At 40.5% G+C, this 25,773-nt stretch overlaps 1 protein-coding gene across 1 annotated transcript in view; it reads left to right on the top strand.

The window, feature by feature from the left end:
• Positions 1–25,773, top strand: part of EZH2 (enhancer of zeste 2 polycomb repressive complex 2 subunit) — a gene marked incomplete in the record, with an annotated part of 2,261,448 nt that overhangs the window by 373,332 nt on the left and 1,862,343 nt on the right. The window contains 2 exon segments of the mRNA XM_044064800.1: positions 23,160–23,288; positions 24,726–24,842. Coding sequence (XP_043920735.1) covers positions 23,160–23,288; positions 24,726–24,842 — 246 coding nt within the window.

Here is a 25,773-nt window from a genome sequence, read left to right as displayed (position 1 = left end):
TTATTTGATAAAGATTTATTCTGCTCTGCCCCCCCCCCCCCCACACACACACACACACACACACACAGACACACCAGTCTAGGAAGTTTAAAAGTAAACTAGGCAGTCTTTCGTCATCATCCTATTTCATGTTGACATGAAATTACCTTTCTATGAGCTGGCCATGCTACATCATTACCAAGGGAAAGACCGACAGCCCAAAAAAACTCACACCCCAGCCTTTAGTTACACCAGTTTCCTTACCTAGACTGAGTGAAAAGATTGGAGGCAAACCAGTGAAAAGAGATTGTACAGAAAAAGTGGGTCCTGCATATGTAGTATTGGAAGGATGCTGTTAGAATGAGGATTGTCTTAGTGAATTAGAATGAGACTAGTCTTAGTTAATTCACTATAGTACATTAAGGTAGAATAATAGGTGTTAAAATATAGAATCAGACTTGTGTTTTCATGGGATCTATATTAGATGAGCAACCGTTCCGATGTTCGAATTGTAGATGGTTGACATCATATTGAATGTTGGAAAGGTCGAAGGTGAAAGTCAATGGCTTTTCATGCGCAGAATGGGAAATTTTCCCTTTCTGCACTGGTGTGTTCTCGGCGTTGGTATATTTTAAGTAGTGGGTGTAGGGGGTGCAGGAGGGCTTGCCCCCCTGCTCAGAGTGGTAAGGTAAGTTTTTATTATATAGTCGATGTTTCGAACTTCACTCATATAAGTTTGCTCATGTGAGGTTCGAAGTTTTGAAACTTAAGACTATATAATCTAGACCCATTTTCATGTATGCATTTAGTTTCAGGGGAAAGGCAGTTCATTAGAAAGGAAAGATAAAGCATGAAATGTGCAGAAGTACACAATGTTCCTTTCTCAAGGGAAAGATGTACTTGTAGTGGAATGGTAGATAACTCAAATGCAAGAGAAGGCTTTGGAAACCAAGGCTAAAGAGGCATGTAAAACATTAGTGTGTTTGGTATTATGAAAATATACTTCAGACAAAGTCAGTGGAGTCAAGATGTTAATTCGGAGTGATATAGAAAAGATTAACTATCCAGCATTTCAGAAAGCAAGTTAGCTTTTGGACTGATATGCAAAAGGGTTTTTTCCACTAGACACTTGAGCCAGAGTACAGAAATCGGGTCAAATATTGATACTATTCAGGAGGAAGAGACCGTTTCGGTTGATGTTTGGGAGAATCAGAATATACATGCAGAAACTTTGGATATATTTATCAGCACTGTTGTTAACCAGCTCTCCAGAATTTCTTCAGATTGTAATTAAAGACCGTATTTGTATATTGTTAACATCTAACTGAAATACAATGTTTGCAGAATTCATTCTGTAAAGTACAAAAGACTTGGCCCATAAAGGAGAGACTGGCACCTGTTCAGCACAAGTTTGGGTAAGTAACAGAGTTTCATTCCAGTTTCTTTGCAGTTGTTTCCAGTTAAATGCAGTATACAGCAGTCTGTCCATGCTTTCAATGATGAGCCATTATGAATGGGGGGGGGGTTACAGTAAAAGTAAGTCCAAAAACTCCAAAGCAACTTTGCATCAGCAGTCAGATTGTGTGCTCTAAAGAGCAGTCTACAGAAAGTGTTTCCTTCAAAGCAACCTTAGCAGCAATCAGACTACAGGTACTGGTGCTCATTCGGAGCACTTTTTCAGAACTTCAACAGAGAGAACTGTATGTACAGTAACTTTGTTTTCCAGTCTATCGGTAACTACAGCATAAGTTTCATAGGAGTCTTTTCAGCAGCACACCAGTGTTTTTTTCCAGACAGAAGACAGTCAACTCCATACAGAATATGGCCACAGCTAACAGCATTAGTTACTCCTCGCACAGCAAACCTTTTGGAAAGATGCCACTGATATTCCAGATATAAACTTCATAAAGAAAACAGCCAGAGCAGACAACATACCTTTGCATACAACAATTGCAGCTGTTACACTGCAGAGCACCAATATTTACTACAGAAAAAGCCTCAAAGGACATAAACAGACCAGCGCTACTTCAAAAAATCAACAACCTTCAGCAGTGTTCCTTCAGAACATTAAAAGACATTATCCAGTTAATAGCAATGTACTCTTATCTCCACAAACTTTCAAGTTTCCAGTGTGACGTCATGCAGCCAAAAGCAAGAAAAGGTTTAAAAAGTGTAAACAGGACACGTTCTTCCAGAATCATAGTTATGCAAGACTTTATATGCACTTTTTAGCCAAGAGCTCAGAAAAGTTTAAATCCATCAGTAAAAGTAATTTCAATAAATATGTCCAATACATCTACAGTTAAGACACCAGTAAATATTTGGTTTAAAGATAAAAATTGGGTAATGCAGTCTAAAAACTGTGTTCCAGAAATTTTAGTTAAAAGTTATTAGCTCATAAATGTTGCGGCTTTCAAGACACAAAATGGCTAAATCACAGCAGCACACTGCAACGTAGGTTCATAGGTTGGTACTAGGCTATCTGCCCGAAGGCATTTATAAGCCTAGCCAGAATGTGTTGGCTTTCGCCACCCCCTTAGATTAGTTCCCTGTGCCTCTGTCCAGCAGAGCCACTGAAGTGATCCCCAAGGTAAACTTTGTTTCCCATCCACTCGTCAAGGTTTCTTTTGAAGAGTGTTAGTGAGGAGCTCTGCCTAATGTAGATTGGGATCTTGTTCCAAAGCATGGGAAGTCTCTGGGACAGGAATCTGTCCCTCCAGCACGTTCTATTTATTGTGGTGAGGTTTAGATCCCTAGAGTGTGTGACTCGAGGGGATAAGGTTTTCTTTAGGTGGAGCATGTCCATCGATTCTGGGTTGGACATGGCCTTGTATGTCAGGCAGAGATCACCTCTGAGTAGGCGGTATGCAACCGAGTACAACTGGAGTTTCTTCAGTCTAGCTGCATAGGGCATCTGTTTGAGCCCAGTGATCCTCTTGGTGAGGTACTTCTGTGGTCTTTCCAGCTGTTGCAGGTGTCTTGTAAGGTACATCCCGAATGGGGTGTTGTACTCTATGATGAGTAGAGGGGCACAATGACCTCTTTTGATCTGGATGTGAACCCTTTTGTGATTAGGTGGGCCACGTAGAAGGATTTTCTAACCACTTTGGCAATGTGATTATCAGCGGTGAGATTACTATCTACTTGGGTCCCCAGATCCCTTAAGTCCCCCATATTTAGGGGTCTACCACCTATGTGGTAGTTTGTGGGTACTTTGTTTTTTCCAAAGGGGATGACTATGCACTTTTTGGCATTTAACTTGAGGCCATGATTTTGACACCAGGTATCCGTCTCAGTGAGACCCTTTTGGAGGATGTCTGTGTTAGCCAGAGAGTCAATTATAGCCCCTAGTTTGCAGTAATCTGCGAACTTGGTCAGCCATAGTCCTCCTGTGCTTGCCTTTACCTCTGAGAAGTATATGCCGAACAGGAGGGGTCCTAGGACTAAGCCCTGGGGAACGCAACTTGTAACCGGTTTAGAGTCAGACCTAGCTCACGCAACTCTCACCATGTGGGTTCTGTCCATGAGCCCGTTGGCAACCCATCTTGTGATGTAGGGGTTTCTATTCAGGCTGGTGAGCTTGTCTATAATACCAGAATGGGGAATGGTGTTGAAGGCCTTAGAGAGGTCTAGGTAGGCTGTGTGTACCACCTTTCCCTCGTCTATAGCCTTGGTAACTGTCTCGAAGTCCACCAGGTTTAGGAGGCATGATGTGCCCTTAACACCAAACTGGGTAGGGTCCAGTGTTTGGAGGTTTCCAATGTCTCTGTTAATGAGTTCCATTATGATGCGCTCCATAGCCTTGCACACCAAGTTAGTCAGGCTTATAGGGCGATAGTTCCTGGGGTCTGTTGTGGCTCCACCTTTTGTGGGGAGGAATAACCGTTGCTGTGCGCCACTCTATGGGTATGTAGCCTGTGGAGAGGCTGAGTTTGAACAGTGTGTTTAGGTGAGGGGTGGGTTCGTCTTTGAGCTCATGTAGGACGCAGCCTGGGACACCGTCCGGTCCCATTGATGCTGTGTTTTTGGCTTTGGAGAGGGCTGTTTTAACCTGAGCGTCTGTGATTTCAGGGACTCTATATTCTTCTGGTATGGTTATGGGCCCTTTTGGGGGTGAGAGGAGGGTGAGGTTTGTGCTGAACCTGTCTGCCAGGATGTTGGCAATATCGATTGGTTCAGTGTATTTTGTGCTATTCTGCACTAACTCTGAGCATTGCCACTTAGATTCTTGACATAGGTAAAAAATGCCTTGTGGTTATCTTTGGAGTCCTTGGCAATTTTTCTTTCAAAGCTCGCCTTGGATGATTTTATGAGGGATCGTAGTTTCTTGCTGATACTGATCAGGGATGTCTTCCCTTCTTGGGATTTTACTCTTCTGTACTAGTTTCCTCCTTCTATTGTATAGCTTGTTTATGGCAGGAGTCCACCAGACTGGTTTCCTTTTCTTGGAGGAGTGAGTCTTGGTTTTGTTTGGGATGGCACCATCCATGCATTCTTGTAGCTGCCCGTAGAATGCATTAGTAATGGATTTTGCAGCTTGGACAGTGTTATCCTTCAGCATGGGGACTTTGAAACTTTCCACCTCGGTCTTAAGTAACGTGAAGTTTGCTTTTGAAAATGTTTTCACAGTGGTTTTCTTATCTGGGGCTGAGGGCGGAATATGGATATCCAAAGTGATTTGTTTATGGTCAGATCTAAACAGAGAGAGGTTGACCTCTGGTGTGGAACACCGGTTGCCCATGTTGGTGATGACCAGGTCCAATATGCTCTCACCTGTGGTGGGAGTGTTGACCAGTTGAACCAGGGTGTTTGAGTTTATAAATTCTAGGAAATGTTTGAGTTAGTAGTACTCGTAGTTCTCCCAGTTAATGTTTGGGTAATTGAAATCACCCAATATTAGGGTGTTTTGGTAGGACCTTTGTTTCCCACTGTTTCCAGATATGCGGAATGGGGATCCTAGGACATGGTGGATGATCTGTAGCAAGCTACAATTTGAATTGCAGTTTTGCCCATTGTTAGTTGCACGTGGATAATCTCTGAAGCATCGTGCTGTGCCCCTAACCTGGAGGTGTGTGTATCCATGGTGAATTTGGATACGCCCCCACCTTTTGTATTTCGGTTTGGGTTCTGTGGCCGAAATGTATGGTATGAGTTGCACTCTGGTAGTGCTAGGGTGCTCTCTGGAGCCTTAAACCGGGTTTCTGTTACTGCACATATATCTATTTTCTCCATACTGAGGAGTGCCTCGAGTGCGTGCATTTTGAGGTTTAGACTTCTGGCATGGAGTAGCATTACCCTCAGTTTTTTGTTACTTGTGCTATTTACGGCGGTGGGTTTGTCTTTAGAGCCTTGTCTAAAGGCACTATGGGGGTGGCAAGAGCCTTGGCCAGTTTTTGAAAGCCTAAGGGTGACCAGTGCAAGCCGTCTCTAGCGAAGCAGCATGGCTTGTCGAGCATGTCATCCTAGGCGGACAGACACTGGATCCCCTTTGAATGACACCAGAAACTTAGCCAGTTGTTGAAATCGAGAATTTTTTCTTTATACCGTGATATCCTTCTTGGTGAGAGCAGGATGCTGCTCAGGGTCATGGTCATACCAGCCTATGCTACGTGATCAGAGAGCTCTTCCATGTCTCTCTTCATGTAGTCCAGGGAGGTACGGCTCAGGTCATTCACACCAACATGGACAATGACAGAGTCATATTTGTACTTGTTCTGGAGTGACCTGAGTGCTTGTGTTATGTGGCAGATCCTGGCACCCGACAGGCAGCTAACAGTAACCTTCTCCTTATTCAGCCTAGTGAGTGGGACATCAGTGTTCCTGACTATAGAGTCACCTATTACTAGTATGTTGGATATATTATTTTGCCTTGAGGGCTGTGATTGCATGGCACACTGGTTTTGTGAAGTATGTGTTTCATGGTTTGTGTTGAGGGATGGAGGTTGCTTGGATGTTTGCTTTGGAGGTCTCTGTTGGTTTTGCAGATTTTTATTTAGAGCCCCTGAGTATGTTTTCATGTATTTGTATGTTTTTTTGCCGGTGCTGGTTTAATGGGTCTGTGTAAGATTGGTGGTGTGATGCAAGTATTTCCCCTCTCCTCTTGACTGTCTGATCCAGTCTTGGGTAGAGCTTAGCCTCTAGTTTGCCTGTATAATTGCATCTTTCGCATGTATTAGTGTTTGGTGGTAGGCGGAGGGCATTGTCTGTGTACATGAGGCAGTTGTAACCTTGCCTCAAAATGCTCAAATTCACCAGTTGGACTGGAGAGTACACCTGAAACTGCCCTTTGGACATGCCTCAAAATGCTCAGATTCACCAGTTTGACTGGAGAGTACACCTGAAACTGCCCTTTGGACATGCCTGGGTAGGTACAGTGAACTGTTTTACTGGATGGCTGTTAAGGTTGAATAGCGAGCCTTATCCTTCTGTACAGTACAGGAGGGTCTAGTGCTAGAGTTTATAAGTGCTTGCTATAAGTTTTGAGCAAGTGCCGGGCTGAGAAAAGAATGGCTTGAGTGCTTAAGTTGAAAGTTTGTCTAGTTCCAAGGGAAAATTTTAACAGGAGACTTTGTGGAGCCAGAAATAGTTTTACCCTAGCTAACCGGCGCTGCCCGACATGCAAAACCGGGCAAATACAGTATTTGTAGCAGGGAAAAGAAAGAGAGAAATTAGCCAAAAATGGCCAATAAACTACTAATTTCTGGGCTAAAACCATTCCTCCAGCGACAGGCTGCTCAAAGCTCTCCTCTTTCACAGGTGAACAGAGAAACTTCCTTCTATCCAAGTTAAGGTATGGGCAAACAGAGATTTGTAACACAGCCTTGAATTCAGCACTAACCTGAAAACTGAACTATACTAGCTTAGAAAGGTGTGAAGCAAGTGTGTGTGTGTGTGTGTGTGTGTGTGTGTGTGTGTGTGTGTGTGTGTGTGTGTGTGTGTGTGTATATATATATATATATATATATATATATATATATATATATATATATATATATATATATATATATATATATGTATATGTATATATATATATATATATATATATATATATATATATATATATATATATATATATATATATATATATCTATATATATATATAATGTGTGTGTGTATATATGTATGTATATATATATATATATATATATATATATATATATGTATATGTTTTTATTTTTAGAAAATAATGCAGATACACTCAAAAAAAAAAAAAAAAAAAAAAAAAAAAAAGTTTAAAAGCACAGAAAATGATACTTATATATCGCAGATCAGTGTTGTAGTCAATGCCCACAGTAATAAAGAAGGAAGAAACACAAATACAGTAAAAGCAGATGAATAAAGTGCAATTTTTTACACACACACACACACACACACACACACACACACACACACACACACACACACACCTTCTCCTGTTCAGCTGGTTAATCTGGGAATCTTGAGACAATGCTAGAATTGTCTCATGTACACAGACAACCCTCTCCTCCTCCCAACAAACACAAATACATGTGAGAGATGCAACTATATAGCCAAACTGGAGGCTGAACTCTCTCAACTCAGGACTGGCAAGACCAGACAGGAGGAGAAGGTAACCACACACACAACAAACCCAGTCACACATAGACCTACCCCAACTGCAAATCAAGCACATAATAACACAAAAACATACTCGGAGGCTCTATTAAAAAACTTACCAAAACAACAGAGGCTCCCAAAGCAGACACCCAAAAATCCACCACCTCAAAACATAACACATACTTCAATAAATCGGTGTGTCAATAAATCACAGCCCTTAAGGCCGAACACTATGCCTGATACACTAGTGATAGGTGACTCTATAGTCAGACACTGACGTCCCACTTACCAGGCTGAGCAAGGAGAGGGTAACGGTAAGCTGCCTATTGGGGGCTAGGATCCGCCAAATAACACACGCACTCAGGTCACTCAAAAGCACGTACAAATATGACTCATTGTCCATGCCGGCATGAATGTCCCGAGACGTGTACCTCCTTGGACTACATGAAAAGAGACAGAGGAGCTCTCTGATTATGTAGCCCAGGCTGGTATGAGCCTGAGCAGCAATCCTGCCCTCACCAAGAATGATGCCACAATACAAAGACAAGATGATCAGCTTTAATAATTGGCTCAATTACTGGTGTCATTCTAGGGGGATCCAATGTCTGTCTGCTTGGGGTGACATGCTGGACAAGCCACGCTGCTTCGCAAGGGACTGCTTGCACCTGTCATCACTGGGCTTCTGGATATTGGCTAAGGCTCTTGCCACCCCCATAGTGCCTTTTTTAGGCAAGGCTCAAAAGACAAACCCACCTCCTTAGAAAACAAAAATCGAAAAAAATTAAGGGTAATGCTGCTCAACGCCAGAAGTCTAAATCTCAAGATACAGGCTCTCTAAGCACTCCTCAGTATGGAGAACATCAATGTCTGCGCTGTAACAGAGACCTGGTTCAAGGCTCCTGAGAGCACCCCAGCGCTACCAGGCTTTACTTTGTATCATGCTTTTCGGCCCCAAAACCCGGGCCGAACCACAAAGGGAGGGGAAGTGTCCATATTCATCAAGGATACCCACACCTCCAGGTTAGTGGCAACTCATGAAGCATCGGAGACCATCCAGGTGCAGCTAACTGTAGGCAAAACTGCTATACAACTGGTTGCATGTTACAAACCACCTTCCCAATCTCAGGAACCCCACTCAGCCTTCCTGAAGACATTGGAAGATATGAATGTCTCACCAAATACCATCATATTGGGAGACTTCAACTACCCTAACCTAGACTGGGTGCACTATTCTAGCCCTATCACCCTAGCCCAAAGGTTCCTGGAATTCATAAACTCAAATGCAATGGAACAGCTAGTCACCTCTCCCACAAGGGGGGATAATATACTAGACCTGATCATCACAAACATGGGGACAAAATGCTCCACACCGGAAGTATTCCCCTCACTGGTGAGATCTGATCACAAACTAATCACCCTGGATATACATTTACCACCTCCACCCCCAGCACAAAAGACTACAGTGAGAAACTTCTCAAAAGCCGACTTTACACTTCTCAAGACTGAGATGGTATCATTTAAGCCCACAGGGCCAATGGAAACCACATCCCATGATGCTGAATCCTACGCAAATGCTTTCTACAGACATCTCCAAGAATGCATGGATTGTGCAATCCCAAATAAAACCAAGACCCTCTCCACCAAAGGAAAGCGTCCTGTCTGCTGGACCCCAGCCATAAACAAATTGTATAACAAAAGAAGGAAGCTACTGCAAGACAGAGCAAAATCCCATAAAGGGAAGGCATCTCTGATCAACACTAGTAGAAAGCTACGTTCTCTCATAAAAACATCCAAGGCCAACTTTGAGAGAAAAATCGCCAAGGACACTAAAGATAACCACAAGGCATTCTTCAGTTATGTTAGAAACCTGGGCGGAAACACTCTCAGATATTCTCAGTTTGTACACAACAAAAAATTTACCGAACCCACAGATATTGCCAACATTCTGGCTGACAGGTTCAGTGCAAATTTCTCCTCGCCCTCACCTCCAAAAGAAGAAATACTCATCCCAGCTGAATGTAACCTCCCTGTCATCTCTGATGTCCAGGTGAGAACCGCCCTCAGCAAAGCAAAAAAACACAGCATCTATGGGACCTGATGGTATCCCTGGCTGCGTGATACGTGAACTCCAAGAGGAGCTAAACCCGCATATAAAAATGTTATTTAACCTTAGCCTTACTACAGGATATGTACCTGAACACTGGCGTACAGCAACAGTGGTCACACTCCACAAGGGAGGCTCCACTACAGACCCTGGGAACTACCGCCCCATAAGCTTGACCAGCCTGGTTTGCAAAGCTATGGAAAGAATTATTATGGAACTCATAAAACAACGACATTGGGGACCTACAGACACTTGATCCCACCCAATTCGGCTTTGTAAAGGGCAGAATCCTGCCTTTTGAACCTGGTTGACTTTTTCAAAACAGTCACTAGAGCCATTGATGAGGGCAAGGCAGTCCATACAGCCTACCTGGACTTGGCTAAAGCCTTCGACACAATACCCCACTCGGGGATCATAGATGAGCTAAACAGCTTAAATGTAAATCCATATGTCACAAGATGGGTTGCAAACTGGCTAAAGAACAGAACCCATAAAGTCAAGATTGCGGGAGCCATGTCAGACTCAAAGCCAGTCACAAGTGGTGTCCCACAGGGCTCTGTCCTGGGACCCCTCCTGTTCGGCATTTACTTCTCAGATGTGAAAGCAAACATGGGAGGGTTGTAGCTGATGAAGTTCGCAGATGACTGCAAACTAGGCGCCATAGTCGATACACCAGCTGACACATGCAACCTACAGAAAGGCCTCACCGAAACGGACAACTGGTGCCGGAATCATGGCCTTAAACTAAATACCAAGAAATGTATAGTCATCCCCTTTATGAAAAACAAAGTACCCACAAATTATCACATAGACAGTAACCCATTGAGTACCGAAAAAGTAATCAAAGACCTGGGGACCCAAGTTGATTAGTGACCTCTCATTTGACACCCACATTGCCAAAGTGGTTAGACAGACTTTCTACCTTGCCCACCTTATCATGAAGGGGTTCACATCCAGATCAAAGAAGGTCATCGTGCCCCTGTAGTCCTCCCTTATCAGGCCCATGATTGAGTACAATGCCCCATTTGGTATGTACCTCACCCGGCACTTACAACAGCTGGAGAGACCCCAGAAGTACCTCACCAATAGGATCAAGGGTCTCCAACATATGTCATATGCTGCCAGGCTAAAACTCCAGCTCTATTCAGTAGCATGCCACCTGCTCAGAGGTGATCTGTGCCTGACGTACAAGGCTATGTCTAACCAGGAATTGATGGACATGCTCCACCTCAAAAAATCCAAATCCATAAGAACCACAAGAGCCAAAGATTTAAACCTCCGTACAAACATGAATAGAACATGCTGGAGGGACAGATTCATAACTCAGAGGCTTCCCATACTCTGGAACAAAATCCCAGTCCATGTTAGGCAGAGCCCCTCACTGACTCTCTTCAAGAGAAATCTTGACGAGTGGATGGGAGATTGTAGGTTTACCCCGGGGGTCACCCCTGTGTCGCTACTTGACAGAAGCACAGTAAACTAATTTTAATAAGTAAGGGGGTCTTCAATGTGTCAATACTAGACAAAGGCACAGTATTCTAAATTTATTCTATACACCTTAGTATGGGGTGGCGAAAGCCACACCTCTAGGGCAGATAGCCTAGTATATATATATATATATATATATATATATATATATATATATATATATATATATATATATATATATATATATATATAGCCTGAATCTGGTCCATGCTACAGCAACAAGGCGCACCAATTTCAGAAAGGAAGTTCAAATAAGCAGTCACAATAAGCCTGTGACCAGAAATTCCCAGCTCAGAAGGGCAGAATCCAGCCTCTCCTTTCACAAGAGTGCAGACCACAAACCTTCTTAATGTAGAATAACTGGCCTGAAACCTAAGTGCTTAAGCCAGAACTAATGCACTTTTAGAGTAGCAGACACTGGGCCTTCAATCAGCAATTCCCAGCTTAGAAGGATGCAAGCTACCTCTCCTGCCACAACAGTGCAAACCGCAAACCTTAATGTAATAGCCTCCAACAGACATTATCTCATAATTCAGATGAGTCCACTTCTGCCAGGAATTGTTTACAGTTTTCATCCACAGTGCAAATGCTACAAAACATGCACTTCAAGATAGAGTTAAGTCGTAGTACAGTTTCAATTACAAATGTTCAGAATGTAATACATTCTAGTTTACCTGTAATTCCAGGTACAGAGTTAAATTGCAATATGGTAAATAGACATAAACACAGTGCGAGTAATATGCAGATTTCCAGATCAAATACTTTTGCAATGCCTGAAGTTCACATTATTTCATATAGTTTCTTGTTTTCACAAGCCAGCGCAAATATTTCACTGAGGGGAGATGAGTGCAGACAGGAGCGGCCTTAGTTCAACTGGTGCCCTAGGCAGAAGGGCTGCACAGCGCCACCCCTCCACACCACCCGGTGCCCCCATCCTGGTCTACCTACACCAAATAAATACTGGAAAAGCACCCCTGCTAGAGTGGTACCCTAGGTGACTGCCTAGTTGGCCTATGCCTAAAGCTGCCTATGAGTGCAGATTTTAATCAGTCTGGTAAAGTAAATAATATGCAGACGTCATCGCAAACTACTGTTTCAGAGCAAAGTAAAGAAAAAATGCATTCCATAGCTCAAGTCACTGTTAGTTCTATAACAAAGGATTTTCAGCTGATCTATAAAGGGTGCGGCAGTCCAGCACCAAGCCAGATCATTTATCTGTCATTGTTTAAGGTTAAAAGAAGTGACAATTTTTAATTGTTTATAGAATTATGTAATAATGTACTCATTTAATACAGACAAAAGTCTGTTAAAGATAGACCTTTATTAGAGGACACAAATGTAGATTTGTCATGATTTAAAGGGTCAAAGATTACAGCAAGCAGTTCAAAGTGTAACAGCTCCATATTAGGTATGGACATGTAATCAGAGTTGTATGTTTTAGATTTCAGTAACAAGATTTTATGTAAAAATAAAATGCTACAGAATGTACAGGAGTGCACAGAGATGACACTTGTAAGAATCTGCATGCAGTAGATTGTGCAAGTGTACAGAATTTGAAAAATTGATTACAACAAACATGCAAATTTATGGGTTAAAGATGAAATAAATTCCATTTCAGCTCACAGCTAAAGTTGGGTAGGGCCAATTAGAAAGAAAAAAAAGGGTAACTGTACACATTTATGTTATGTAGATTGTACCAGAAATGACAAGTCAGGTTAATACACAGAATAAAGGGTTTACAGCTGCAGATTTGGCAATTGAAATTTTTTGTGTTGTTTTGTTAAGCAAACATTGAGCTTTGTATTATGGCAATAAAGTATTGCAATGCATAAATATCTTGATGTTTTGCTAGTTTACAGAATGTAAAATTTAAAGTCAGTGCTACATTTTAAAAGTGACGCTACGGTCAAAACTTCAGATCCCACGAATGAAAAGAGTGCATCATACGGTGGATATAAAAAGTGTACACACCCCTGTTAAAATGTCAGGTTTTTGTGAAATAAAAAATGTGACCACAATAAATCATTTCAAAACTTTTCCCACCTTTAATGTCGCCTATAACCTGTACAATTCAATTGAAAAACAAATCTGTTGGAGGAAAAATATAAAAAATGTACAATAAGCTGGCTGCATAAGTGTACACACCCTTAAACTAATACTTTGTTGAAGCACCTTTTGATCTAATTACAACATTCAGTCTTCTTGGGTACACACCTGCCATCAATTAAAGAGACTGATTAACCCCATATAAAGTTCAGCTGTCGTAGTAGGATTTTCCTGACATTTACTCAGTTGCCTGCTACAGCAAAAGCCATGGTTCACTGAGAGGTTGCAAAGCATCAAAGGAATCTCATTGTTGAAAGGTATTAGTCAGGAGAAGGGTACAAAAAATGTCCACAGCATTGGATATACCATGGAGCAGTGAAGACAGTCATCAAAAAGTGTAGAAAATATGGGACAACAGTGACCTTGCAAAGAGCTGGACGTCCCTCCAAAATTGATGAAAAGACTAGAGTAAAACTGGTCCAGGAGGCTGCCAAGAGACCTACAGCAACACTGAAGGAGCTGCAGGAATTTCTGTTGTCACATGTACACAACCAGTACTTGCCAATCTCCCATATTCTTAATGTGTCTGGGCTATGGGGTAAGGTTGCAAGATGGAAGCCTTTTCTTACACAGAAAAACATCCAGGCCCGGCTATAATTTGCAAATTAATGCATAAAGTCTCTCAAAAACATGTGAGAAAATGTGTTATGGTCTGAGACCAAGGTTGAACTTTCTGGCCACAATTCCAAAAGATACGTTTGGCGCAAAAACAACACTTTCATCACCAAAAGAACACCATCCCCACAGTGAAGCATGGTGGTGGCAGTATCGTATGCTTTGAGGTTGCCTTTTCAGCTGGAACTGGGGCTTTAGTCAAGGTGGAGAGAATTATGAACAGTTCCAAATACCAGTGACTTTTGGCCCAAAACCTTCAGGCGTCTGCTAGAAAGCTGAAGATGAAGAGGAATTTTACCTTTCAACATGACAATGACCCTAGGCTTAATCCAAATCAACAAAAGAATGACTTCAGCAGAAGAAAATTAAAGTTTGGAATGGCCCAGCCAGAGCCCAGACCTAAATCCAATAGAAAATATGTGAGGTGACCTGAAGAGGGCTGCGCACAAGAGATGCCCTCGCAATCTGCAGATTTGGATCACTTTTGCAAGTAAGAGTGGGCAAATATTGCCAAGTCAATATGTGCCATGCTGATGGACTCCTACCCAAGAAGACTGAATGCTGTAATTAAATCAGAAGATGCTTCAACAAAGTATTAGTTTAAGGGTGTGCACACTTATACAACCAGCTTCTTGTACATTTTTTATTTATATTTTTGCCCCTAACAGATTTGTTTGTTTTTCAATTGAATTGTACAGGTTATAGTTCACATTAAAGGTGGAAAAAGTTTAGAAATGATTTATTGTGGTCTCACTTCTTTATATCTCAAAAACCTGGCATTTTAACAGGGGTCTGTATACTATTTATATCCATTGTAAATGTGTGTCATTAAAGCCACAGGTTCAACTCCTTTTGTTATACGTGTATAAAGAGCAGGCAAGTATAAGTTTCAGAATTAGATCAGTTCAACTCTAGTAATAAATGTGCATACTATGTAAAATAACTTCATGCAGTTGTATAATGGGCATTCAGGTACATTTGCAGATAAAGAAACTTCACATACTTGTATAAAAGTAAACTTCCAGAATCAGATCAGTTCAGCTCTAGTAATAAAGGTGTTCATGTAATTAGTTTAAAATTGTATATATTTCATGCAGAAATTGCAGTTTACCAAGTACATCAGATCAGATTATACACCAGCTCAGCAAGCTGAATTAGACAGTATTGTCAGTAGTAGTTTATGTAGTTATAGTTATTACTATTTATCTCAAAGTATTGTAGACCGTAATAAATTCTTGCAGCATTCAGTAGTACTGAAAAGTTAAAAGATGTCAGCTAAAGAAATGGCTATGTTAAGACGGTGGGTGGAGTTTCACACACAGAACAGTATGTTAGGACCCGAGGATCATGAGAGTAAACGTAAAATGTTCAACAGTTAAGATTAATTAAATAGAGTTGCAGAAATGAAAAAAAAAAGTTAAAATATTAATACAGTGTTCAATCACAGTTTTGTTTTTTCCTGTCATAACCTCAAGTGAAACTAATCTCACTGAAGTTTTTGATTTAATAATAGTTGGTCGTTCCATTTTACTGTAGTACATTATCAGTTTGCTTACAGATTTACAAGAATTTATTAGCAGCATATGTTTATTTTCATGCAGGGAAATATAAATAAATTCAGGGCAACAAGCAATGCTATCAGTTTATAATGGTTAAAGCTGCAAATGTTATTTTAAGGAGCGAATGCAAATATTGTAAATAATTTCCAGGTTGATTTTCCAGTTTAATTTTAAATACGATCAATAACTTCAGCCACCCAGCCTTGTAAAAGAGATAAAAAGGAGAGGTTTTAAATGCCTAAGTATTAAAAAAATAAAAAAAAAATAAACACTTGGACATTAAAGCGAGTCTTTCAGTACCTCATTGGCAAGAGCTGTGGTGCAGAAGTTGACTGTGTGCTTAAGTTATTTCTTCAATGTTTGTTTTAAAGTTAAAATGTAAGAGTTAGTATGTACATAAATGTTCTCATGTTTTCAGATTGTATAACAGTACTAGTTTTCAGTTTATGCTTTTATCTACGTTCAGACAATACTGACAAAAATATATTAATATTTTATTCTCCAAGATATAAAATTACCAGATTTCAGTTTATTTTTTTATCTGTGTTCAGGTAACACTGGCAAAACGTATTCAGTTGGTTTCCAGAATATACATAACTATTTTAAATGTTCAGTATGTAAAAATCAGTCATGGTTCAGAATGATTTTTATACTCCGTTGTGTTGAGTACAGTACATTTCAGTGAAATTTCAGAATATAACATTAATACTCAATTTTAAGGGTAAAGTGACCTGAATTACATTATTCAGTTTAACGATAAAATGACAATTTATGTAAAGTGACTGAATTGCATTATTAAAGTGACAGAATTATTTTTAACAGGCTTATTAAAATAAGTTATCTAAAGAATAGGTAGTAATAGTTATTCAGTATACTCAGGGCTTAACAGGGCAGGCTTAATTTGTTAATTTACAGATTACAGTGCACTTTACATAATTATTGTAAATTAGTCAAAGTTAAAAGGACACTAACAGGAAATGCAAAGGTATAGACCTGAAATACAGAGAGCACAAGTTTTAGTAAACTATTATAGCTCATAAATATTTACAGAATGTCAGACACAATTTTAAGAGGCAGACACCAATTACAGCACAAGGAAATTAAAAAGGTAAATAAAACATTTACAGACACAAGTTAATACAGTAATTATGCTTCAAGACCAGTTAGAAAGGTATCACTCCAGTGCTGATTTCAGTTGTCTTCAGAAAATAGCCATCATGCTTGATAAGACTATACAATAAAGAAGATTGGCTAAATAGTACAATGTTTGAAGATTTAAATGAATGGACAGCAGGAAAAGGTTTAATTTGCTGTAAGAGAAATATCATGGTACAACAAGGCACCAGTTAATAAGGTAAAAAATACAGGCAATAGACAGTGTCATTTTACCATTACAGCAGGCAGAGATAGGGAAGAAAAAAATAGGCAGGGTTAACAGTTTGTACTCTGTCTAAATTAAGACTCACCGAGACAGGTTAAGGACGTGTATGGCGCTGTACATGTACCTTGTCCCTGGTGGCAAAGTGTCTGGCATAGCCAGTACAACTACCACACAGACTGACAGAAAATTACAACAGTACACAGTAATCATGCCACACACCCACGCATGCACACGCACCACGACAAACACGCTCACACACACCACGACAAATGCTCACACACCACGACAAATGCGCGTGCGCACCACACGACAAATGCGTGTGCGCACCACACGACAAATGCGCGTGCGCACCACACGACACACGCGCGCACACACACCACACGACACACACGCGCGCACACACACACACACGCGCGCACACACACACACACGCGCGCGCACACACCACACACGACACACGCGCGCGCGCACACACCACACACGCGCGCGCGCACACACCACACACGACACACACGCGCGCACACACCACACACCACACGCGCACACACACACCACACGCGCACACACACACGCACACTACACACACCACTCACACACACGACACACACGCGCGCGCACACACACCACACACGACACACGCGCGCAATTATATGTGCTGAAGTTGCTAAAAGTAATCTACCCAAGCCAAGACCTCACAGGTGCAGTAATTACAACAAATACCCTAAAGAACCTCAAAAACACCCCATCTAAAAACTCCCACTATGGTATATGGCAGCCTCAACTCAGTGTCTCTAAGGTTAAACCCATAAGGCAAACCACTACACAGTCCCTCATTTTGGTTATTGGTGTGTCTCACAATGGAGTCTCTTATGTCCCACTTACCAGGCTGAGTAAGAAGAAAGTTGTGGTCAGTTGACTGTCAATGGCAAGGATATATCTGGTCACACATGCACTCAGGTCATTGAACTATAAGTTACTAGTATGATTCAGTCATAGTCCATGTGGGAGTAAATGCGCTGAGATATGTACCTCCTTGGATTATATGAAGAGACATGATTGGAGCGTGTCTAGGCCAGTTTGAGCCTGGTATTGTGCAGTATTCTTCCTCCTACAAGGTTGATGGCATATGAACAGAAGATAATTGATTTTAATTGGTGTAGTTTTTTGTATCATTCAAAAGTGAGTACAGTATTTGTCAACTTGGAAGGATATGGTTGACAGACCATGCTCCTTTGCCTTGGACAACTTGCACCTATCCCCTGTAAGCTTTCGAATATTGGCTGAAATTTTATCCACCCCCTTTGTTTTTTTTTTTAGGCATCATCAATCCGATAAACATTCCAGCACAGCAAAACTAACCCAAGAAAATCTAAAGGCATTATTGCTTATTGACTGGAGTCTAAACGAGACTCCCTGCTAGCTCTCATCACCCTGGAGCACATAGGCGTCTATGCAATTACTGAGACAATGGTTTAAAGTTGCAGATAACACCCTGGCAGTGCCGGACTACCCTGGCAGTGCTGGACTATAATGCATTCCACACATTTATGCTGCTTACTGCACAGGAGGAAACACAAGAGGGAGGTGTCTCAATTTATATTGAAAACAAAACACCTCAAGGCTAGTCAAACAGTATGACATGCTTGAGGTTCTCCACATCCAGATTACTATAGTGCAGTACCTAGCAAGGTAAGAACTGCCTTAGTCCGCTAAATGAAGAATTTAGAGGATAATTCGGTCAACCAAAGTCAAATATGAGGTAAAAGTAGCCTTCCAGGCCAAGGAGAACCACAACGCATTCTTTTGTGTCTGAAGCCTCAAAGGCATTGCACAACAATGTGCTGAACTAATTGTAAATGGACCCACCTATATTGCATCTGAAGACATAGTAAATCTACTGGACTGATAAATTAATCTCCAATTTCATCCTGCTTTCTTCCAAAGACACCTGTCTGTAAATACCCCCACCCATAGTTTCCCCAGCTGTCACCAGGAAACGGGTCCTCAATGTACTCTTTAAGGCAAAAAACCTGCATCAGTGAGACCTGATAATATCCCAGGATGCATTCTTAAAAGCACGAAACAACCTTTCAGGACCTCTATCAGCACTCTTCAATTGGAGCCTCCAAACGGGCTTTGTGCCAAGTGAATGGATAAGTGCATCCAATATTCCACTACACATGAGCAGGCCATCCGTGGACGCAGGAAACTACCAATCCATAAGCCTGACTAGTCTTGTATGCAAGGCCATGAAAGGAGTTGTCATGGATAGGATAAATATCGAAAACTTCAGATGGTGGAGCCAACTCGCCTTGTGGACTTCTTCAAGGTGGTCAATAAAAGCAGTGTACGAGGGCAAAACATTTCATACTCTCTACCTTGACCTGGCCAAAGCAGTTCAACAATTTCCCACTCTGGCATTGTAAACGAGATCACTCAATTAGGTCTAAATACTTCGTCGCCCACAGGATAGCCAGCTGGCTCACATATGGAACCCAAGAAGTTAAAGGAGTCTTCCTCCACAAGGACAGTCATTTAGTGGAGTCCCTGAAGGCTCAGTGCTGGGGCCCCTCCTGTTTGGTCTTTACTTCTCTGAAGTGAAGGCTGACCATATTCATAAGACTATTATAAATTAAATGCAAACATTGAATTAACCCCACAAAGACACACACATCCTCCAAGAGGGCCTGACACAGACTAATAACTGGTGCTGGTGACTTTTTTAAATTACTGCTAAAAAGTGCATAATAGTATCCTTGGGTAAGATGGCCACCCTTACAAATTACTACATTAATTTTACCTCTAAGTAGTAGACCTAGTAGTTGGTGATTTGGAAAAGCATGTGGACAGTGACTTGGCCTTTGACCATCGTGTGTATGTCAGTAAAAAAAAAAATCCTTCCATGTTGCTGAGCTTAAAAATATGGCATCTAGGTCCAAAGATGTCCATTGTCCTGTTGTACTGTGCCCTTGAAAGACCAGTCATAGTGTACCTTGCACTCTTAAGCATGTACCTGACAGAGTATGCAGCAACTGGAATGACCATAGTTTTTCCTTGCAAAGAATACATGGTATAGAAAACAAGTACTATGTGGACCACCTCAAAGCATTGTCCTTGTATTTTGTCTTCTACAGCCTGCTGAAAGGTAATCTCTACCTGGCCTAATGGACCTATTGCACATCCACAAAACAAGTAGCACCAGAAACATCCGATCTCAGGACTTAAACCAGCCTGCAACATAAATAAGACTTGCTGGAGGGACAGGTGTGTGTCTCAAAGGCTGTCTTCTCTGAACCAGGCTACCCATCCATGTAAAGGAAAATTCTTCCCTGCACTTGAGCAGAACTTTGATTAATGGAGGGAGAAGTTGCAGTTTAGTCCTGATCTGGCACCTGTGTCTCTATTAGAGGGAGGAAGCTTGTAGATGTTTGACAACTCATGCCCAACATTATATACACCCCACATAAGTTACAGGACCAATATGTTTCTGATTTTTGAGAAGTATGATTATGCCTTAAAGGCCCTTTGGGATTGTTTGCCTAGTTTTCTGCTATGACAGGGCTTTGACTTTTGTCTTGCCAAATCTGAAACTACTCATCCACACTCCAACTTCAACTTGGATTTTTCTTTCTAAAGCTAAAGCAAGTCACCTTTGAACCAGTGGCATCCATGCCTCTCTGGGGAGGGGGGGTTGTGTTTGAAGACTTCTCTTGCTTGTTATTGTGTAGGACAGAAGAAATTTAGAACTGTAGGCCCGATTCTTTCATAAAGACCTGGAGCGAGTGGATATGAATCCTATGCCTAAAACGGTCAAAGAAATTTCTTAAACAGATCTGTACACTTTCTAGTATTCCTCTCAAATCCATAAAACGAGGGGAAAAAGGAGTTTCTGTAATTAGTTTCTTGGTTGCCTACAAAAAAGAATATGGGAAATGGCTGGCATGTTGTTTGTTCTGTTATTTGGCATATGGCAAAAAAAAAAATCAAGGGCCTTGTAAGATCTCTCACGGCAAGATGCTCAGTTCCTGTTATAGCCTTTTTAAGAGGGACGAGTGTATAGTCATTACTAAAGGTAGCAAACTCGGTCCTCATTGCACATATTTTCAAAGTGCAACAGACTGGTTGTAATGTCTAAAAAGAAAAGTGGATATGATATGACTATTCTAAAGGATCTCCTGCAGCCTTCAACTGGAAAGTCATCTCCACCCACTACAATATATCGGGGAAATTTTTCCCTTAGTTATTACTATGGTAACCGATCAATACAATGACTTAGTACAGTTTTGGGAGTAACCTGAATGTACTGCTTCAGCCATATTTCTATCTGTCCTTAAGTTCCTTGTTTTCCCTTGGGGCATCCTAGGGCTCAGTGGGTACTTGGCCATCTTCCCCACTCCCCAGAGTTCACGTTCTCCCCTTTGTAGGGCCTCTAGCCACGTTTATTCTGAATGGGTTTGGGAGAGCCCAAATTTCCCAGGGTGTGTATCTGTATAGCAGGGATACCCAGTAGGCAAGTCATGGTGAATCCTCCCCTGTGACTATAGCAATCCCAGAGATCAAACTTTGGAGCCTTTATCCTGTACTTCCAGGGTAAGAAAGAACAAAAGATGGTACAGGTAAATGTTCTCTTTATACTGGGAATGACTTGACAGGGATGTGAACTTCCAACAGGCTGGGAGGGAAAAAGAAGCAAAGCTGTGGAAGTGGAGATAGATGCTGGGCCTTCTGCACCAGAATCTGTGTAATTACTATTGCAACAATGGTTCTACTTGAACATGAGGTGTTGTGCTATGTTCCTTACACAGTTGTGCTTTTCCTACATGGCTGTACTTTAAAATACATACAGGCTGTGTTTGTCAGGGGTGGTGCACTAATGTATTCTGGTGATTAAACCAAAAACTAGATTGGTTTGAAGGTGGTGCCTTTAGTCTGCCTTCTCTGTAGAGGCTATATTCTTCTTGGTTCTTTGGTTTTAATGCTGAATGATTGCAGATTCTCCATCTGTTTGTTTTTTGTAACTTGCTCCATGTGCCTAGATGAAGTAAATAAAATGCTGTTTTTTCATTGCATTTAATTTTTGAAATTGCAGAAAGCGGATCCATATTGTTTTTGACTGCAGGGAAATTGGTTAGAAAGGAACACTGGGCATTGTAAAGTATTGCAAAAGTTAAGAGTGCTGGAAGTGGGGTGCCCTGCTGTAGAGATTTTTTAAAATGTATTCTGTACAGGTATTCAGCATTGGTTGATGAAGTCAGAAATTCTCAAGACTGCTTTTGTGTGCTGTATTTCAGTAAATTTAATACATTCCTGTTTAGCCCTATGGAATGGTTGCAATCACACTAGTGGTAGTAAGTTCATATGCAATTTTTTTTACTGTATTTGTCATCCACTGATTAATGTTCCTGGTATCTAAATAGTAACCGCAGTGAAGTCTGGTTGGGAATTCGGGTTGAAAAGCTGCCATGGCATGGGTTTAAGTTGCCATTTATTTTGGGGGAATATGGACTAAGCAGTTGGTTACATGTTTGTACTAGGGGCAGGTGTATTTGTGAGGTTGTAGTCCCATGCTGCAATTGATATGTGATCTGCCCACTGAATTTGATGGACAGTGTGAAAGCACACCCCCACAGGATGCCATTACATACCAAAGTATCAGCTATGAGACAAGGTAGCTAAAAGATAAAATCTTCAGTATGGCATCTGAAATGTTCCCTTGCCTTCCGTTGCTCTTGCTCATCCCATATTAGGGACATTGCATAATGTGTGTCGTGTTAAAAGGAGCAGTGACTTTAGCTGTGGTTCCATTTTGTCACTGAAATGGACCAAATGTTAGAAGGGGCATATGAGTAAAATAAAATACAGCTATGTGTATTTAACAAAAAGGTTTTATGTACAAAACTAAGGAAGGTATGCAGAAAGTCTTAGCACTATGTGCTACTTACTGTAGCAAGTATTTTAACTAGTGTCACAGAATGTAGTAAAATGGATCTTTATCTCACATACACTTCAGTGCAAAAACATGTGTTTTGAGATGCAGCTCTAGCTATTTTAGCCACATTTAATGACTCTACCTAAATAAATATGGCGAGTAACCGTAATTACCACTTTATAAAACTTTACAAATATTCTCTCTAAACATTTTTTTCTGAGTCACATTTTCAAAGTAGCTTTGGTACAAAATGCACCTTCAGATGTATTAGATATTTTTATTTAGATGTTCAAAATAAGAACTACTGTAATTGAAATTTAACTTTTTTGTAAACTAGACATTAAGAATGTAGACCTTGCAGTATTAGTATGAGAATATATTTTTAAAATTGTCTGAGGTACTTTTTTTTTTTTTTTCCTCCAGAGTGTGTTCAATTTAAACCGGCAAAAAATTTTAGAACGAACAGACATCTTGAATCAAGAATGGAAGCAGCGCCGGGTACAACCTGTACAAATTATGACCTCTGTGAGCTCTCTTCGTGGAACTAGGGAGGTTAGTAGTAAAAATTACTTCCTGCATTGATTTAGATAACTTTATGAAGGGTTCTGAGTGGTAATGGTTTCAACCCTGTACATTTGATGTGCACTCAAAGCATAGTTTTCTGTACTAATTTCAACTCCTCTGCCTACACCCTTTCATCTGCTCACCTGTCAGATTTCAAACCCCCAGCATACTTGTATGTCTTGGATGTTGTGTGTTATGTCTTCCTTACACTTATTCTCCCTCCCCATGTACCAATAAAACTGCTTATTACAACTAACCTTCCTTTCCCTTCTTTATACTATTATCAGCTCTCTTAGCCTCTCTCAGAATTTCCTTCTGCTTACGGAAGTCTACATGTCTTGTCTCAAGATCCTTTCCCATTTCCACATTCCCTTCTCTTCTGTGTTAATTTTTTTCTTCACTCTGTACTAAACAACCAACACTTTACCCTGTCTGTTTTTTTTCCACATCTGTATCCAATAACTTAATTCTCAGTCTCACTACTTTCTTGTATAGCTCAACGCTTCCTACTACTTATCCTGAGTACCCTATTTCTGGAATTTCCCTTTACTCTTTCGAATGTCTTGAATCCTATCTAATCTCTTCCTTACACTTGTTTAACTGTGAAAATAAAACCTTACCTTAAAGTAGGATTGACATGTATACAGTTCTTACCTTTATAGTGTATTTTTGCACTTGAATTTTCTCAGCATTAATAATCTGCATTTTTGTGTCATATCATTTAAAATGTTTTATTACTATATTGCCTAGCTGTATAATCTCTGTGACATCTTTGATCATTCTAATGTTTAAAATTACTTTTGGTTTTGGAACCTTTCTTCCCAGACCACTATTGAAAAGGGTTTATTTCAATCCTGATGGACTTTCCCATTCATCAGAAGCAAAATAGTTGATTAGGGCACTTTTCCAGGCCTTTGCTGTGTTTGGTTTTTAATTGCCCTTACTGGTGAACATTGCAAGTCTGCATCAGTGACTTGCAAAGTGCAGCTGCTTACAATGACTACTTAAATTACTAATAGGTGGTATTTTTTTTTTCACTAACAGTTTCCTATCTCTTCACTGCACACAAGAAAAAGAAATCTGCATAGTCGGAAATTCACTTATCTGTGTTAACTGTATCCATATGTACAGGTTATAACTTGGTTTTCTTTTGTAGTGGTCTCACTTAATAGTCTGAAACCCTGTGTGCTTAGTTTCATGTGCAGTAGATATATAGATGCAGCTGTCCGGTGCAGTGGGACACAAGTTGAATTTGACAGCAGTCTATCCTCTTCAGTTTGTTTACTGAACGTTAAAAACCTTGTATCATTCTTTTGGGTAATGTTTAAAAATACATTACATTGGTAAAAGTATCCTACTTGTGTAAAATGTATGAAGGAAATTATAGTGCTTAAAATACCTGATTTTTTTTTTCTTCTTCTCCAGTGTTCAGTGTCTAGTGATTTTGAGTTACCTAAGCAAGTCCTCTCTCTAAAAACAATGAATGCAGTTGCTTCAATTCCGATTATGTACTCATGGTCTCCTCTTCAGCAGAATTTCATGGTGAGTTTTTGTGGTGCATGTTAATAGACAATTCTGAAGGACCCCTTAGGGCTAGACGTAATGCTGGCAAGAGACGCACTATATTAAGACAAACATCCCAGATTACAGGGTTTTTTTGTTTAGCTAAATTATTTCAGTATGGGGAAGAGCTACAGCTGTGAAAATAAAATGTTTTCATTAGTAGGATAATAAAGATTGACATTTAGAGCCTGGTTTGTCTTGTTTTGGAATTGTTCAAGGTCTGGCATGTAAGCAGTGTGCTTTTCTTCCAAAGAAGTAGTTTTGTATTGAGTTAAATTGTCACAGTTAAGTAAATAACAAAGCCCTTGAACATCTTGTGTAACAAAAAAAAAAAAAAAAAAAAAAAAACTAAACCCTTCCAAGTAAATATTAAGCATGTTCTGAAATAATGAAGATTATGATGGATTTAATTAATGTTACTGTCTTTTAGTAGGAATTAGTTATTAATGCAAGTGTTATCAGTTTTATTTTAATCAAACAAGCTGCACTGCAGAAAGACACAGCAGTATTCATTTGTACTTGTAAATACACAGATTTTTATGAAATTTGACTTTTTTGGAAGGGTAACCATGTACGGTAACCTCTCAGGTAACTGGCAGCCATGGGGATTGGTAGATGCTGGATAACTAGTTTTTGGTTGCTTGAGAGTTACTGTTAAAAATAGACCTGACTAATACTGTACCCTATACCATTTGTTTGGTTTGACTTGTTCTCAGGTTGGGGAGAGAGGGAATTTATTCCTGTCTTCCTTTTTAAAGCTCCAAAACTCTAAAAATGTAAGGTATGTTTCTGCGGGGGAAAACAAAGTGCAACACATGAAAATTTTACTGTCTTTCTTGCCGGTTGCTCGAGTTCCGGTTAACTGAGCTTACTGTATGATATTTCTTTTCCCATTCATACACACACCACA

The sequence above is a fragment of the Protopterus annectens genome, chromosome 3.part0, assembly GCF_019279795.1.
Source record: "Protopterus annectens isolate FY-2018-M chromosome 3.part0, PAN1.0, whole genome shotgun sequence".
Taxonomy (NCBI): Eukaryota; Metazoa; Chordata; order Ceratodontiformes; family Protopteridae; genus Protopterus; species Protopterus annectens.
Note: the sequence above shows the minus strand (reverse complement) of the source record. Positions and strands in the feature narration are given on the sequence as shown.